The sequence below is a fragment of the Carassius carassius genome, chromosome 43 (assembly GCF_963082965.1).
Source record: "Carassius carassius chromosome 43, fCarCar2.1, whole genome shotgun sequence".
NCBI lineage: Eukaryota > Metazoa > Chordata > Actinopteri > Cypriniformes > Cyprinidae > Carassius > Carassius carassius.
Window position 1 is genome coordinate 21,921,896 of NC_081797.1, and position 15,121 is coordinate 21,937,016.

Sequence of the window (15,121 nt, forward strand, 5' to 3'; positions counted from 1 at the left end):
GTGTGCAAAATACAGGTGTTCGTGGGGCTCTGGAACCTCTTAAATACTCTTCGAATCCATTAAAATGTCAAAAAGAAAGGTGGTGCAAACAATGTATTTATAGGATCTACAAAGGTTTATTTTTACATAACACATGTTGCACCTCAAGCATTCGTGGCATTTGAATGCAATTTGCTCTGCCTCTGTCTAATTAAACATCTGAAAATAGGTGAACTGTGAAAATGAGCTAATTGATACAAACAAATGTCCTTTATATCCAAGAGAAAAAAGTCTTTAAACAGCCCTTTAATCACAGAGCAAATAAATAAGTCTAATCTTGTTCTTGTGTTATAGTTACTTAAATCTAGACTGTCACACTATATGTCACACACTGGTTGACCAAAAATATAATATTAGCTCTACTGAACACACACATCTGCAAAAAACAGCCTCAGTCTTCAGTCCAGAAAATAGCTTTTCATATTTCATGGCGCGATGGCGATGGCGGTATTCTAACGTTCAATGCTCAACTTAGTTTGCAGGCCGCTAAGCTAGTTTTTGCAGTGTAGTTCGACTTTTAGCTGCTACTTAGTGCTAGATAAAGTTTTCCAACACATTCAGAGGAAACTACGATATAACTAAACATTAAATTACCGTACCTCTCAATCGACTGATTCCAGCTTTTTTCAATTCAATTCAAGTTTATTTGTACAGCGCTTTTTACAATACAAATCGTTACAAAGTAACTTTACAGAAAATTACGTTTCTACAATATTTAGTAGTAGCTTATAAGTGGTGACTGTCAGTTTGTGCACGTATGACAGGATTTTTCAGAAAAATTTATACAAGACGTAGTCAGTTATTTTTGTCGTTGCAGCTCTGTGTGACTGTGCTCCTGTTTGTTTCACGGTCCAGCAGCAGTAGGTGCTCATCTCATGGCCAAACGTCCGCTGAGCAGAAATCAGCTCTCACAGTCTCAGTACGACCGTTACTGTGTTAGTTAAAAATGTAAAACTGGTCCTTAATCTTAAAACTTTAAACAATTGCATGAGAAATTAGAAAGTAAATGAAGCTGTGTTTCTAAATTTAATTTATGTAACTTTATGTGCCTGAAATGTTTATGCTATTCTTAATTGATTATTGTTCATAATTTACCATAATTGTTCATAATTTACCATGATAAAACCATAGACAATAGTTCCTCTTGTAGCCTTAGGTTTTCTGCAGCCTGCTGCTTTTTCCTCATGTTATTCATCTGCAACAGAAAAATGACAGAATAAATATGTTTGGCATCTAAATGTTTGACTTTTTATTTTTTTATCTTATTGGAACGGAAACTATAGGAATCGATAAGAATCAGAATAAGATTCGATAAAATTCAAACGATACTGAACCCTAGTCATTGTAAAATGATATTTTCTATATTTCTATTGTATTTGTGTTTGTTAGCAGCTCAGTCTGTTGTGAATCCTGCCCACTTCTTTGCATCGTCAGCACATGCTTCAGTGCTCTGAGAGTGTTTATAGAGCTGTGAGTTTAACACTTCATGACTGAGAGCAGAACAGAACACAATCTTCATCATCACACAAGACACAACAACAACAATGAACAACATCATCATCCTCATCTGGACCATTGGGGTTTTTATTCAAGGTAGGATGTCTATTTCTGGTAATGATAATGATATTGTTTACATCAATGTAATATTTTGTTATTAAGAAGATTTGCAAACTAATTTATTTTATTTTATTCAGAATCCAGAGGAATCACTGTGACTCAACCTCAAGTTAAAACTGTCCAGCTCGGTCAAACAGCTACAATAGAGTGTAGTACAGATCCAGGAATATTTTATAGTGGCTTATCCTGGTATCAGCAGAAACCTGGAGAAACTCCTAAACTCCTCATTCATGACATAAACACCCTCCAGTCAGGAACTCCATCTAGATTCAGTGGCAGTGGATCAAACTATGGAAAAGATTTCACTCTGACCATCAGTGGAGTCCAGACTGAAGATACAGGAGATTATTACTGTCAGAGTTTACACTATCCAAACAGTCAAAATGTGTTGACACAGTGATAAAGAGTCGTACAAAAACCTCCGTCAGTCAGAGTCACAGTGACTGCACTGATACAGCTGAGAGACACTGCAGCTTGAGGAGATACAGTTTGTAACAAACAGCATTTTCATCACAATACAATATAACATTGATTCTTGTTTTTTATTATATGATTTGACATTTGCTACTATAGCAGATTATGCCACAATAAGATTTGATTAATACATACAATAATAAAGCCATATATAAGAAGATGACAACACTCAACTAATGTTTCCTTCTGGTATTTTTGAACATCAGAAAACAAATCACCTGAAGACAGACGCTTCATATAATGACTATAACACGACATGTTTCCATGTAGGACTGAAAAGAGTTCCTTCTTGTGACAGAGCCATGGGCAGTTTCTTTAAAGTACCTGAACATTGATGGAATAAGAGGCTCTTTGTTGATTCTTCTATTGCTGAAAATAATAATAATAATAATAATTCTAATATGAATCTTATACATGATACTAGGAGCCAGAGTGATTCAGTAACAGCTGTGAGAGACACAGATACTGAAGGACACACATCAGAATGAATCATTGACTGAGTCTCATCACAGATCAACAGTTGATTCAATCATTCAGAAGCTCATCTCTCCATCAGTCCAACACAACTGACTCATTTCAGAGAATAAAGAGTCAAACAGTCAAACTCATATTTGAGTGATTGTGTTCCTCTCAGAATAGAGCAGCTCCATCAGCAGATGTTCAGCGTCCTCACAGGAGCTTCATGATACAGTAAAACTACACAGAGTCAACACACAGAGAACCAACAGTGATCTGTTTCAGTGTTTGAGCTTCACAATTTGGCTACACAGTCTTGTGTCATAATTTCCTTCATCTGCAGGTGTTTTCATGATTTAATGAGTGACATTTGATTATTAGATATTCTGAAATGTCAGTACAAACAATTTATAAAACCATCCTCACAAAAATGTTCCTCTTTATAAATCTTAATTCAATTTAAATTCAATTATAATGTAAACAAACTCATAAACCTGCAGAATAACCACAAATATCTCTTCATGGTTCAGTAGAAGTACACACACAACACTGATCAACACAGACACTAATAACACAGTATCATTACGACTAACAGAAATCTTGTATTTCTGAAGAGAATGAGCCAATGTTTAATATAATCATCATGTTTTAGATGTAATATATGATTCCTGTCAGTCAAATTGAACAGACTGCATTCAGTCACTTCTGATATCTGGACGTGATGCTTTACATTTGACCCACAGAAAGATTTATATTCTTACAAATTTTGTATCAGAATGGCTTTTTATGTTTTATGACATTTTTCATATAAAGTATATTTGAATTATCTCTTGACTACAGCAGAAGTGAAACTGGTGTGTTTCAGTCCAGATCATGTAACCAATCAAACAGTGACTCTGGGAGTGTGAGCTGAAAATCTCATTTGCATTGTCAGGGTGGAGTGATTGTGATCCTCTCAGAATAGAGCAGCTCTGTCTCCAGAGACCATGTTCAAACCCCAAGAGCTTTATTTGACTAGATTTACTGCTACTGATCGAGCTTCTGAAAAACACCTGCACAAACACTACATGCATCTTCATCTGTTAGTTGAATGATGTTGTCAGACACAAATGGAGTTTGTTGAGAAGCTTTATTGAATGTTGCAGCAAACACAGCAGCATAGTGTTTATATGAGATATTGAACTCATCTCTTTAAAATACTTTTTAAAATTAATTTCAAATACACATTATTTGACTACAAGTGACAATGTGTTACTTTTCAAAATTAGAAAATAACTAAATCAAATGAGTTTAAAATACACAATTACACATTTTTATGTATATTAAATCCATTGAATTATAGGAACAGCATGAGCAAAAGATATTCAGAATAAACTGATAAATTGCATAGTGAGACACATTACAAAAAAAGTGTTTAGACAAGAATTGTTTGTTCAAAATCAATAATTTTTCTTTTCCTAAATATATAAACATGTTTTTTTTTAACAGAAAATAATCTGGTTTCACTTTATTTTGATGGTCCATTTAACACAATCTGTTGACTATAAGTAACATTGAACTTATATATCTACTGACTCTTTTTAGAGTGTTAATAGAGTGTTAGTAGAGTGTTAATAGAGTGTGACTAAAGTAATAGAGTTAAAAAAATAAGATTGTTAATAGTTAATAGATTGTTAATAGAGTGTTAATAAAGAATTAGTATAGTGTTAATAGAGTTATAAAGAGTAATAATAGAGTATTAATAGAGTGACAATAGAGTGTTAATAGAGTGTTAATAAAGAATTAGTATAGTGTTAATAGAGTTATAAAGACTAATAATAGTGAATTAATAGAGTGACAATAGAGTGTTAATAGAGTGTTAATAAAGAATTAGTATAGTGTTAATAGAGTTATAAAGACTAATAATAGAGAATTAATAGAGTGACAATAGAGTGTTAATAGAGTGTTAATAAAGAATTAGTATAGTGTTAATAGAGTGTTAATAGAGTTATAAAGAGTAATAATAGAGTATTAATAGAGTGACAATAGAGTGTTAATAGAGTGTTAATAAAGAATTAGTATAGTGTTAATAGAGTGTTAATAGAGTTATAAAGAGTAATAATAGAGTATTAATAGAGTGACAATAGAGTGTTAATAGAGTGTTAGTGACAATAGTGTTATTAGAGTGATAAAGAGTAATACCAGAGTGTTTATATAGTGATAATAGAGTGTTATAGGGTTAGAGTGTTTGTATAGTGTTATTAGTCTTAATGTTTTGTATAACCTAAACTGTATGTTTTTAATGGACAATTAATAAGGAAGACTAATAATATAATATAATATAATATAATATAATATAATATAATATAATATAATATAATATAATATAATATAATAAATAAATCAAGGGTGAGAAATATTTCTGAAGAGGGTGATTCTAAAAGGTATTTTGTTTCATGCTGCATTCAGTGTAAAGTTCCTATACTTTATTTAAAGGTGATGATGTTGCAGTGTAATTACGTAAATAAATACTGAGATATATTTATTACTATTACTGTAGGGATATAGTTGGAGTGTTGGTTTAATTACTTGAAATTGAGCATTATTTACTGTTGTTGTTGTTGTTTTTAGCGTAAGTACATGTAACATGTACATTAGGTAAGCATTAAGAAACAGTCAGTTCATCCTTTATGAAGCTTTATCCCAACATTAATAGTTATTAGTAAGCAGTTTATAAATATAGCTATAAATGCTTTGCTCTTGATTTATAAGCTCATCTATTACAAAGGAGATTAAAGGCTCAGTTATCTTCCTAAAAAAAATAATAATAAATAAACAAACAAACAACACAGATGGATACAGAACTTAGAAATATAAATATACAATTGGATTGTTTTTCTATAAAATTGCAGAGGTTTATTTTTCTTTTTTCTTTTTTTATCAAGTGTACAGCTGTACAATTTCATTATTTGCATCTTGAAAAAAATATTTCTGTGTTTTGTATCCCTCTGTGTTGTGTTTAACTTTTCTGTTTGGAAGATAAATTATCCTTTAAATCTCCTTTGTAAATGCTTTGCAAGGTATAAATAGTCCTCACTTTAGATGAGCTCACTAATATAGATGGCTGGAAAGTACTAAATGTTTATAACAACCTGATTTAATCATGAATTACAGGAGGAATATGTATCAATAAAGCAGTTATTAACAAACTGAGCAACTCTTATCACGTGTCTTAATAATAAGATTGATATATGTATATTTAAATAGTTTACTAATCATTTACTTAAACTTTCTTAATGAACATATGAACCACTGACAACTCCTAAATAACTCAAATTTGATGAAACTATAAACTGGATGGTGTGTATTAATCCTTTATTTGCTGAATACCATCAAACTAGCCTGCCAAAGGGTTACTGTAAATGCATGTGCCCACTGTTTTTATGATGCCACAGGGGTGGCATTTGCACTGATGGCTTGAGCCCGCCATCACCGATTGCAGTTATATTTTAGTTTATTTTTTCTTGTCTTCACCACCTGGCTACTGTGGTAAAATGTTGAGAGATTCCAAAAAAAAAAAAAAAAAAAAATATATATATATATATATATATATATATATATATATATATATATATATATATATATATATATATATATATATATATATATATATATATATATAAACTGCAGGTGACATCACTTCCAGAAGCACACGTGTCTGAGAGTGCAAGTCTGCAGCCAGACCCTTAAAATATGCCACATGAAAAGATTTCCCATATATCAGTATCAACACTGAAAAGACTGTAATGGACATGAAATCAACTTTTCATTATTTAATCTAAATACAGTAAACTGATTTTTAGTTAATAGTATGTTATTTTACTCATAACTAAATGATTAGTGCTTTTGACAAATATGTTTAAAATGATCTACACGAATGACATGAGGTTTTCAGTCATTTCAGTGGCCTAGAAAAAGCTTATTGAAAATGTAAATGCTGCAATCATACTTGCAGATGTCAATTAAAGTCAAAGACCAATGTCATATCAACCAGCCACATATACAGTGCCTTGTGAAGTATTCAAACCCCTTCATTTTTTTCACGGTTTGTTATGTTGCAGCCTTATTAACATAACCTTATTAAGTGCTTTAAAATAAAATTCCCCACACCTGTCTACACTCTATACACTATAATGGCAAAGCAAAAACAGAACTATCACAACTTTGTAAATATATATACAGTATAAAAAAATATAAATACCTGAAATAAGTACAATACATAAAGTTCAGTACTTTAAGCACTTTTAACAGCCTTAAATCTTTTTTGTGTTTGACACGACAAACTTCGATCATCATCATTTGCCAAGTATCTGCATTCTTCTTCTCGCCTCTTCACCTCTCAAGCTCTGTCAGATTGGATGGGGACAGATGCACATTTTCAGGTTTCTCCAGAAATATTTGATTGGGTTCAAGCCCAGGCTGTATGCTTAGGGTCATTGTCCTGTTGGAAGGTGAACTTTCTGCCCATTCTGAGGATCTGAATGTTCTGGACCGAGGCTATCTCAATATTTTGGTGCTTTGAGCTTTTGTTTTACTCTCAAGTCAAGTTAAGTCTGCTTTATTGTCAATTCTTCCACATGTACGGTACATACATACAGAGAATCTAAATTGCGTTACTCTCAGACCCCCGGTGCATACAGATAACATTAACAGTAGAACCTAAAAATCTAGATCAAATATAAAATGTAGATACAACTGTACAATAAGGGAATGTAAAATAGACATATAATCAAATTAAAAATAAAGTTAAATAAAGCATGTGGGATCTGGGGGGGGGGGGGTCATAGTTCAGTGGTGCCTGTGGCAGAAGAGGGACAGGGGGGTGAGATGTTAAAAATGTCAGTGAAGACATCAGTCAGTTCCTCTCTTAGTACATGCCCAGGGATGTTGTCAGGACCCGGAGCATTGCATGCATTGATCCTGCTGAAGGATCTCCTCACGCTGTCTGGGGTCAGCGTCATCACCTGGTCGCCGGGAGGAGGTGGAGTCTTCTGTGCAGTGGTGCTGTTTTGTTGCTCAAAGCAGGCGAAGAAGGTGTTCAGCTCGTTCAGCAGAGAGATGTTGTTGTCACAGGTCCGTGGTGGGGGCTTGTAGTCCGTAATGGTCTGTATCCCCTGCCACAGGTTCATAATGTCTCTGCTGTCGCTGAATTGATGAGCTATCCTCCTGGAGTGATGTCTCTTAGCCTCTCTGATGCCACGGGAAAGGTTGGCCCTGGCTGTTCTCAGGCCAACCTCATCTCCAGCTCTGAATGCAGCGTTCCGCGTCTCCAGGAGTCTGTAGACCTCCCCTTTCATCCATGGCTTCTGGTTGGCCCGGACAGTGATGGTTTTTGTGACCGTTAAATCATCAATACACTTGTTGATGTAGGCAGTGACAATCTCTGAGTACACCTGGAGGTCAGCGTAGTTATTGTATGTGGCAGCCTGCTTAAACATACTCCAGTCAGTTGTGTTGAAGCAGTCTTGAAGAGCCCCTGATGATCCTTCTGGCCACACTTGAATCTGTTTGTGAACTGGTTTGGCGACTTTAATGAGCGGTCTGTATGCAGGCATTAGCATGACAGTGATGTGGTCTGAGGCTCCGAGGTGGGGGAGGGGGAGGGCTTTGTAAGCTCCTCTCTGTGTGGTGTAAACAAAGTCTAAAATGTTATTACCTCATGTTGGAAAGTTAATGTGTTGGTGTATTTTTGGAAACACACTCTGATGTGTCCCTGGCAGTGAAAAACAGGGAATGTAAAAAAGTGGACTGGGGTACCAAACGCTTGTGTTGCCCAAGCTCCATTGAGATGAATGGGATCTTGTCATTGCCAGTGTGAATGGGGCTATTGAGAGTGAGGAGTCACGTGCCGATTTGGGTTGATTTGGGCGGGGTCTGAGCCAGTCAGCCATGACGGTAAGAGACGCTATTGGTTGCCAGTGGCAACGCCTTCAGAACTTCACAGAGGCACGACTAAACATTCCAGAGCTCTTGAATTTTTGTGCTTTTATTATTTTGGAGGAACAGAGACGGATCTACGAATAAGAGAAAGAAAAAGAAGAAAGTAAAGAAATACATAAAGATAAGGCGAAAGAAAAGCTCTAACCAAGCGCAAAACAGCGATATTTGGAGAAGCTCTCAGGCATCCAAAACATCGACCCATACGAGCTCCCTGCAGCGGCACAGAGACCTGGACCATTTACCGCACATATATGAACATTGTGAATTATCTTGTTTTTGGTGTATGTTACTACACAATGCAGAAGTTTAAAAGTCACAAGTCTTTGGAAAGTTACGAGGCTTTCTGCTGTGGCTGGGTGCAGGACTTGGTAAGTTTCTTCACATGCGTTTTAGCGTGTTGTAATTACACTGCATTTAGCAGACACTTCTTGACCAAAATGACAAAGTAATAACTGCGACTGTTTCATAAACACTAGATTTCAATGTACACAAACGTTTCCAACATGTTTTGATGTAGGCTAAAGCTGTGTATGTTTAGGTATTTAGTTGTAATTTGATTTTAGCTCAATGACACATACTGTACCAGGTTTTTGTGTTGGGTGTTGGGGGCTTCAAAGTGAACAAACCAGTTCTGGGTGGGCTAGGGTAGTTAAATGTGTGATTACAAGATGTAAATGTCCTGGTTAGATTAAAGCCATTAACAGTGTGAATGCAAGGTGTATGAGATTCAGACGAGGCTGCAGACCGATGCTGTGTCCATTTCTGTGACCTAAAAACGATTCCATTGTTCCTATGTTTTCCAAATGTATCGTGTGAGGTACTGGAGCAGTTTTTATCGCAGCAGTGACTTCAAGGCCTGGTAAAACAGTGCGGAATTGCGAGAACCTCCCCTACTACCGAGTTAACAACACACGTAAACAATCATGTTTTGCAGCCGGCATCCTGCCAACATGGCGGAGACTGTGATATCGAGGAGAGGAGCAACTCCTCACTCTCAATAGCCTATGACCAGTGGGCTTAACTATCAGAATGTCTATAGTTAACTTTGGGGTGTGTCCAGGTGCTATTATGTTTTTTAAGACATGATTTTGAACACTTAATTGAGTTTTGTTTTGTAGAAAGACTATTTTTAAAAGATTTTCATTTGTATAAATTGTATATTAATTTTGATATTTTTTATCAACCAATTGCCTGTATTTAATAAATAAGAAGCAAATGCATAGCAGACAATCTAATAAGGTGCCGATGCGATCACTTGCACTGAACGTGAACTGGAGGGTGCCGAAACTCAGCTTGTGCCTCACAGATTTGAGAAATATAGGAAATATTTAGCCTATTATAGAAAGTTTGATATTATGTTTATGCAAATATAATTTTTTTAAGACATGATTTTGACCACTTCATTGAGTTTTGTTTTGTGGAAAGACTTTTTTTAAAAGATTTTCGTTTTGTATAAATTGTATGTAACCCCAGTTAAATGAAGTGTAATTGAAGGGAATTACTTAATTTATTCATAGTTTCGTAATATCATATTTATCTAATAAAAGTTGAAAAGAGGTGTAGACATTATTAAAGAAAATGTAAAAAACTAGTCAAATTATCCTATTTAAAAGATTAGTTATTGACCAATGAGAGCTCTCTGTCGTTGCGCGCCCGTCGTGTTGACGAGCATGCGCAATGAGAAGAGACGAGCCTGACAGAGAATAAAAGACGTGATCTGATGTTCACAATCTAATTTGAAGAAATATAGATTCAAAATCCTCCGAAAAGTGTTCCAAAGTATTATAATTCATTTGTTTTGAGCCATCCAGTAATGGAAGAGGCCGAATGAGTCAGCGTAATGTAATCTTTGGTAAAAAATCTGATATTTAGTTGCAGTAAATTGTTATTTTTCTTTTTTTCATTAATATTTGACCTAAGTAGTTATAAATGTCAGTGAACAGCGTGATTATTGTTAATTTCAGTTCACAACGCCATTGTTGGTCACACGCATGTGATAGAGTAAAATCGATTATAGAGGTAAATGTCATTGATGATATCTGATATAATTTCTTGTAAAAAATTATATTTGTACGAGTTACTGTTTAATTTCATAATTTCAGTCTAAGCAGTCATGCTGAACCGCATGGCTATTGTTCATTGCAGTTCACTGACACCATTGTTGGTCACGTGCCTGTGATAGAGAAGCGCCTGTGTAAGAGAAAACAAAAACTATTGTTAAAGAGGTAAATGAATGTATATATAGAAAAAATTGTATTTGAAATTGTATGTTTAATTGTTTATTCTGATTTGTTTGATCTTTCATGTAAAATTATTCTTGAATACACTAAATTCATGTTCTGGTCTGTGATCAGGCCCGGATACTGTGTTCTTCTGTGACATCTTGTAAAACTTCACATTTGATGGCAAGCCACCCAAATCTGCTACAGAAGAAAAATGACGACACATCATAAACAAGAGGACAATATCCTTTCTTTCAATATTCAGCCTTGATTTAAGAGAGCAATACGATCAAAATCTAAAGAATTAAGTTCCTTCTCTTGAGGGAATTGATTAAAAAAAAAAGAATGGGAAAAGAAATTGATCAGTACTTTACAGAACATTGAACTATTGATCTTATATGGCTACCCATAAACCACTTGATGAGATTGAAGTCCCTATCGGGACAGTAGTGATATTTTGAGAGAAAAGTTATTCCTTGTATTAATTTTTTACATTTGATTTCTTTCTGATATTTGAGCGGTCCATGTATATAATTTTTTTTAGTTTGTTTATTATTTCTACTTTATATATAAAAGTGAACAATTACATTCCAAGTTCAAATTCACCTTGTGACTGTCTGTTGTTTCCACCACAACCCGCCACCTCCTTTACGGTCTATAAATCTTCTGATCAATCTAATCTGAACTAACAGCAATTCATTTATCAAATTATTGCCAATTCCTTAGAAATGTGTTACATGTATCTTAATTTTTATATTTTTTTTTATCAACCAATTGCCTGTATTTAATAAGAAGCAAATATATAGTAGACATTGTAATAAGGCGCCGACGTGATCACTTAAATTGAACGTAAACTGGAGGGTGACGAAAATCAGCTTGTGCCTCACAGATTTGAGAAATATATGAATATTTAGCCTATTATGGAAAGTTTGAAATGTCTACTTTTAAACAAAATTACAAAAACAAAAATAGGCTACTCCCTGATTATGTTATCTATAGCCTAAGAAATATGCATTTCTCTCTGGCATCATGGTAAGTCCGCATTGTCAACTTCATCTTTGCAGCGACAGAGAAAACACCAGTTTATTACTAAACAATTAAATGTCTCCTGGCTATTTTAGACACATTCATAATCATAACTTTACCAGTTCTTTGTGGCAATCGTTATGCGTGTGGTCATGCGCTTGAGTGGGGCTATAGTAAACACTCATTATCCTGTAATTAAATTAATATAAAAGGAAAACTCACTGTTGTAAGTCTCAAAAGAAACTAATGCATTTTGTGATGTAGATTACAATTTTTTAAAATGAGACTATAAATCGAGGGGATGGGGGGCTATAAAACCTCTCAGCCCCAGGACCTTGCATTAGGTAAAGGCGGCCCTGACAACACTGAAATGCATTACACTAACACAGTCTCTATGGTAGAGCAGTAAAAGTACACCAGCAGCTTACACTTTACATTGTTCTAGAAGTGCAGCCATTGCTGCGCCTTTTTGATCATTGCAGAGGTGTTAGCAGACCAAGACATGTCGCTGGATATGTGTATTCCCAGTAATATGAAGGTGCAGACCCTTTCAAAACAGTCCCTATCGATGTAGAGTGGGGCTGGTATAGTATGATGCCTCCTTAAGTCGAGAATGAGCTGTTTTGTCTTGGAGATGTTCAGAGACAATTTGTTTTCAGAGCACCACTACTCTAGTTTCTGGACTTCATCTCAGTAGGCTGATTCATAATCTTCTGAGATGAGTCCTATCACTGTGGTATCATCTGCAAATTTGATGATGGTGTTAGTGGGATGAGTGGGAGTACAGTCATAATGTATAGCTCCAGCCTCTAGTTGCTGCTCTTGTAATGACTCACCCAACCATTAGATTGGCTCTGACACTCATGAGGTGTAATGACTCTCCAATTCACTAGTGCCACGTTTCCACCGCAGGAACTTTACCCAGGAACTAGGGACTTATGTTTAAATGAAAACGAAAGGAGGCAGTGGTATTTGATGTCCTATTTCGTTTTATTGTAAATATACAGAGAGGAAAATTGCATTAACCATGGTCAGCTGATTGAAGTTATGAAGTACGCTGCTGTTTGCAGATTTACCGGATTTGCGTCGTCGCGGACATCACAGGATGCACGTCCAAAATCAGCATACTTTGTATTGAGAAACGCACGCAGACCTATGTCACCAGTCTATTTGCCTAATCTTCCTGGTACTTTACACCGCAAAAAACGCAGAAAGCCACAGGTCTGGGGGGAAAAAAGTTCCTGGGAAAAAAAGGTCCTGGTACAAATGTTCCGGGTAGTTTCGGTGGAAATGCGGCATAGGTTGCCCAGCCATAGTAGAACTATTTGGGTTACCACTAATTAGGAATTGATTTCTACCACCTGCTGGTCATTATCTTGTTTGTGTTCTGCCTATTTAGGTGTGCCTCTTCCTTAGAATTGTGTTCAATCTTGTGCCTACTTAGCATCCACTTTTTTAGCCTTTAAGTGCATTTTGTTGTATATTTGGAGTGTTTAGAAGTACAGAAAAGTTGAAAGTAGTCTCTTCAGTTGCTTCGTTGATATCGTTATACTCTGTTTTGGTCCTATTTTGCAACCTGTTCTGATTTTTTTATTCTCAATTATGTTTTTTGAACAATGACGTCACAGTATTTGCAGCGGAACTGCCAAATAAGGACAGCGACTCCCGGCCCAACTCTTCGAGCAATCCGCCATTTTGATTTCTCGCTGCGATTTTTGTATTTCCGCCAAAGTCTTATTTGATAGGTGAGTAATGTAGATGAACTACCGCGCTTGTGACAGGGTAGATGTTTAACTGAAAGAACGAGCGGAGAGAGAGACCCGGTCACGCACACACGCACACACTTTTTCTCTTCGGAGCCAGGCGAGAGTGTAAACAAGACTTCACCGTCTCTAAACTAGGCGCTGTCTTGCTCTATCTCCCTCGCACATATTAATAAAAACAAATCAACACAGTGGTAAAAGGTCGGAAGACTAAAGTTTCACTAGTTCACGCTTACATATAATTCGCTGAGGTACAGTATGCGTATTTGGCGTGCTGTCCGTTGAAGGGCTCCGAGCTCGGGAATGGCCCAAACCTAGAGTACCCCCTTTCCCCGTCGTTTTATAAAGTGAACTCAAAGTGAGGAGATGGGGTGGAGGAAGGATGCTGATAAACCGTCAATGGATAGAGGTAAGTCAGCAATATTTATACTATGGTATTGATTACTTGATTATGGTCCACCTGTGTTGATTAGGCTAAGTATCTGACACGCTCCTCCCGAATCTTGTTAATAAAAACATCATTTCATGTGGAGCATTCAGAGATTTTTTTTTCCTGAATTACCATGTGAATTGTATTAAATAAGTTGCCTCAAACACCTACTAACATTTCTGTATACTACTTAGGCGCAGTTCACCCATGAGAAGCAGTTGCCAAGATAGCAGTTGAATAGCACAATATTGATTGAACTGTTAACAGATTGTGTTTAGCAATTTCAGAACAAACAGAAAAAAAAAATGCATCTAAAATTTTATCCCTGGACTATAAACTTTAGACGATAAATTCTAAAGTAAAAGGTCCACTATTACTTTAGTGCTTTTCTTTAATTGTTTATAATATAACTTATATTTTGTTTTGTGAGTGTTAAATAGTCGTTGTAAAACAGGCAGTATTGTAGTAGTGGGCATGGATGGAGAAGTTAATGTAAATACAGTAACACACCATTGCGATACATCCATATGAAGACGTTCTGCAGGTTCGTCGTCTTCATTTTCATCTCGCTCCGACTCTGGCTCGAACATATAAGGCTGGATGAACAAGTCTTCCGTTGTTGACATTTTGTTAATAACGTGTGAATAAAAAGTTTCTGTGCCACTAGATAATCTTATCTCTGCTATCAAATGGCAAAAATGGCAGAACGGGGCGGAGTTGAACCCAATGTCCCCTCTGCAACCTGCAACCACATCAAAACGAGTTGCTCTTAGACGCACATCAGAAAAGGGGTAGAAAGGGGCCTGTGGAGCTACAATAATGAGGAATTCAGACCCAAACATTGCAGTTCCGCTTTATATAGACCACAAATGTATGATTTATTTGTAAAAAGGAACGATTTAAAAGCATGATATGACTCCTTTAAGTTTTTGGGTTTGGTTTTGCTCTTTTGTTTTTTGCTGTTTTTTTTTTTTTTTTACTGAGGAAGCACGGCTTCCTTTATGCTGTACTTTGGAACTTGGAATCTTCAGTAAAGCCCTTTTGTTCGATCATCAAAGCTTGCATGTTATTCTTCTGCTCTTGGGTCCATCAGTTATCTATCACCTTGTGGAGAG

The 15,121-nt window shown here is 35.8% G+C and overlaps 1 gene segment (V, D, J or C); it reads left to right on the forward strand.

Annotated features, from left to right (window-relative positions):
• The first annotated feature begins 1,538 nt into the window (after positions 1 to 1,538).
• The window catches only part of LOC132125257 (immunoglobulin kappa variable 1-8-like), a 31,987-nt gene continuing 18,404 nt past the window's right edge, over positions 1,539 to 15,121 (forward strand). The window contains 1 exon segment of the V gene segment in view: positions 1,539 to 1,632. Coding sequence covers positions 1,584 to 1,632 — 49 coding nt within the window.